The 4022-nt window shown below is 40.9% G+C and overlaps 1 protein-coding gene across 2 annotated transcripts in view; it reads left to right on the top strand.

The window, feature by feature from the left end:
* LOC117943172 (receptor-type tyrosine-protein phosphatase gamma-like) overlaps positions 1-4022 on the top strand; it is a 455813-nt gene that overhangs the window by 94587 nt on the left and 357204 nt on the right. For both annotated transcript variants that reach the window (XM_034869129.1, XM_034869128.1), the window contains exon 2: positions 2509-2625. In XM_034869129.1, the coding sequence (XP_034725020.1) occupies positions 2509-2625 (117 nt within the window). The remainder of the gene's footprint in view (positions 1-2508; positions 2626-4022) is intronic.

Genomic DNA, 4022 nt, shown 5'->3' with positions numbered 1-4022 from the left:
TTTACATCTACTCCACTATGCTTTGCAAAATGCCTGTGACTTTGAGTTCACATTACAACATGATTGACGTTCTCAGTTTGCCTCGGATCATGCACGCACCACTCACACACACACACACACACACACACCACACACAAATATCACTTTCTCCTCCAGATGCTGCAACCATGTATTTATAGACTGGCTGAAACCCAACCGCACATCTCCCAGCACAAGAACACACTCTTACACATTTTTATTGTAATCTTTGGCATATAAAGCTATAGTGCGTAGTTTCTCTTTTCTCTGTGAGGAATTCTAAGTTATGACAACAACAATGTTGTTGCAACCACATGATGCGAGCCTTCCATGATTGAGCAAAAACATGATGGAATACAGTAGCTCAATCCGTAGGGAAGTGAGTTCGCTGTTTCAAGTGTCTCACGGTCCAAAGTACGGAGTGTGGATTGATAGATGGAGAGATGCCACTTCACATCCTGGGCACTGACAGGTGCTCTTGAGCAAGGCAACATACCCCCCCCCTCCAACCGCTTAGGACGCTGGTCCAGCACTGGCAGCCCACTCACTCTGACATCTTTCCATTTGTGCCTGAGCATGTGTGTGTGTGTGTATTTCAGGCCTGTGTGTAGTGATTACTAACAAAAACAGAGTGTAAATTGTAATTACCCAAGTGGGGATCAATAACCAGTATACATTTTGGCAATGGATTGAATGTAACGGACGCTCATCAATATAAAGAAGTTAGGCACTAACGCTTTGAGCTGATGTATCGACTAGCACGGTAATTGTTGCAGTCGTTAGCGTTCTGACAGTTTCTGCAGTGTCACAGTCCAACAAATGTATTAATCGTTGCCTGTAGAGATATGTCATCTGACTGCTCGTTTTCTTTATTCATTGGACGTCTATGCAGCAATGTTGCTTTGTAACAAGATCTCAGCAATTTCTTTAGTGGGTTTTGACCCGATTTTTTATATAGCCAAGTTTCCCTTTAAATATGAAATACCTCCAAGTTATGCAAATAAGTCATATGTTATTGATACCATAACCCTAACCCTAATACGTTAATGCATCAATAATTTAACAAAAAATAGACATTTTTTATTCTGAAATGGGCCATTCTGTATGAGTAATTTTACTGTTGGTACTTGAAGTATATTTTAATGACAATACTTCACTGAAGTAACAATAAAACAACAGACCATGAGAATTGGACGTTCGGGTCCTTCTCTCTCTCTCTCTCTCTCTCTCTCTCTGTCTTTCTCTCTCTCTCTCTCTCTCTCTCTCTCTCTCTCTCTCTCTCTCTTTTTAATGCTCAGATTGGTTTATTGCACGTTATGCCCTCAAACCAGCATCATCACTTACAGCATCATTCTTTAGACCACGAGAAAAACAATTGTAATCATTGCACTCGCTAAGTGAATGCTTGCATTTATACATAATATAAGGCACCACATGATGTTTCATCGTATGACTGCAGAGGACGTGGCTTAATGTAGCTACTCGGGGAACTGTCTGAAGTAGAGACTGTACATGCCATCTTTCATTAGTATGGAACAAGATACAGTATACTATACTAAAACACCTCGGGCCTGTTCTTTACAGTCGCATTAACATGTAGACCCAACATAAGAAAAGCAGCCAAAGCTAAGATGGGTCAGTTCATTTCCTTCTGATCATATTCTTTTTTATTCTTTAATATCTGTAGGTGTTTTTCTGACGAAATATAAAGAAATGATTCTCACAGGGTACAGGGATGAAGAGGTTGGATTATATGATATTTAGCTTAAGTCGTTTTTTCATTGTAGTTTATGTAGGTTTTATTTTAGTTTTTTCAATTGATAGCAACATTCAATTAAATATGCAAGACATTATAACATAGACTTGATATGAATATATGAGGAGTAAATTGTGTTTTTTAAGATACTTAAGTAAAGGTTAAAAATTTTTGTTTAATAAAAAAAATGCATTGACAGAGGAAGCTACACAAGCAATGCATTGTGGAGAAGATATGGGAATAAAAAAGTGGATACTTGAATTCTTGACATATATGTATATATATATATGTATATATATATATATATATGTATATGTATGTATGTGTGTGTATGTTGAGTATTCAGGTTTCTCTGTGGTTGCCCTTTGTGTAATATTTTTATTTCTGTATGACCTTATCTGTTTTCTTTTTTTTACATGAATTCCAAATTCCAATCAATGAGTTTACTCATTTACTTACTCAATTAGTCCAAAATGATGGTTGTCGTTAAATGTCTGTGAGCTAGCATGGTCTGTTTCCAGGACAGTAAAGTTGCCCAGCCTAGTTATTCTGTGTTGCTGACCTTTGTTCCTATTGCGAGTGTTATTATGAGGCAGCTTGCATGAGAAGGCAAATAAGGACACAGTTGGCTGTCTTCCTGCCCGGTAGGTGTCCGGGCAGGGCTGCAGATTGTTGCTGCTGCTCTGCTGCTGTTCATGCTAACCGACCTGTCCTCGTCTCCTCTTCTCCTGCAGCGCTGACAGGAAGCCAAGACGGGTCCAAAGCCCCTATCCAAGGCCTTCGCATAGCCGCGGCTAGTGGGACACGACTCCGGAGAGCCACGGGCGAGGAGACCTACTGGGCCTACTCAGGTGGGTGTCTGGGTACTTGTTTCTCTGGGGGAACCAGTCCGTGTATACATTTGTGTATTTCTGTCTCTGGGTGAACTAGTCTGTATGTAAGTCTGTGTACTGCTTTCTCTGGGAGAACCAGTCTGTGTGTCAGTCTGTGTACTGCTTTCTCTGGGAGAACCAGTCTGTGTGTGAGTCTGTGTACTGCTTTCTCTGGGAGAACCAGTCTGTATGTAAGTCTGTGTACTGCTTTCTCTGGGAGAACCAGTCTATGTGTGAGTCTGTGTACTGCTTTCTCTGGGAGAATCAGTCTGTGTGTGTACATTTGTGGACTTGCTTCTCTGGAAGACTCAGTCTGTGTGTGTAGTTGTGCTCCTCTTTGTCTGTGAAAACCAGTCTTTCCAATTTTTCCGTTGTCCAGTTGTGCTGCCTTTTTCAGTACTGGTAAAACAGCTGGAAAAAGAAATGAAAACTTGAGAATCAATTTTTTTCTTATCTTTTCTTTTTTTAAATAAATGTTCACATTCTTTTGCAAAAAAGGCTGTCAAGAATGCTGGCACAGCTAAAAGCTGAACGGACTGTGTTTAGGATCCGACTACTATTTAAAACAGGCCTATATTATTGACTGTGCTGTTAATGCAAACATGCCCTTGACAAACTGCAAACTTCATGGAGAACTTCCTTCATGTTTACCTGTTTTCATAAATTCAGGATAATGCACATTTCCACATAAATAATTCCGTCAGTTCAACAACAGTCATACTAACCACTCCGCTGCCCTCCCCTAATTACAGGCAGTTCGATCTGTTAAACTACTATCAATGAAGCTAAACACGTCCTGCATCACACTAAAAACCTTCCTACAGCTCACAGTGCATAATCACCTTTCCTTGGAGGCTTTTAATGTGAAACATCTGCAAGAATGCAGCTTACTGTAAAAGCGAGAGAAAGAACAGAGGAGTAATTAGAGACCAGCCTTTTACTTTATTACTTTATATTGCCGACCACGCCCCATAACCAGACGATCTGAGAAGCCGTCATTGGGAGCCGTGTTTGGAAAAGGGCAGGAACTTTAAAAAAAATAACTTGCAGATGATTGGATGAACCATCTGTCCATCACGTCCTCCATTCCGACACACTGTCACACCCACTGAGTTCTGCCCGGTGCGTTCCATATAGACGCCGTATGGCTATTGCGCCACTGTGCATGGTCGCACTGTCGCACCATGCTAGCTCTTGGGGGAATTAGTAGAATTGTTGGGACTTCATAAATTATAGAATGTGGTCTAGACCTACTTTATCTGTAAAGTGTCTTGAGATAACTCTAATAAAATCCATCCATCCATCCATCCATCCATCCATCTTCATCCGCTTATCCAGTATCGGGTCGCGGGGGCAGCAGCTCCAGTAGGGGACCC

The sequence above is a fragment of the Etheostoma cragini genome, chromosome 4 (genome assembly GCF_013103735.1).
Source record: "Etheostoma cragini isolate CJK2018 chromosome 4, CSU_Ecrag_1.0, whole genome shotgun sequence".
Taxonomy (NCBI): Eukaryota; Metazoa; Chordata; class Actinopteri; order Perciformes; family Percidae; genus Etheostoma; species Etheostoma cragini.
The sequence above is the reverse complement of the archived record's forward strand: the minus strand, read 5'-3'. Positions and strand labels throughout refer to the sequence as shown.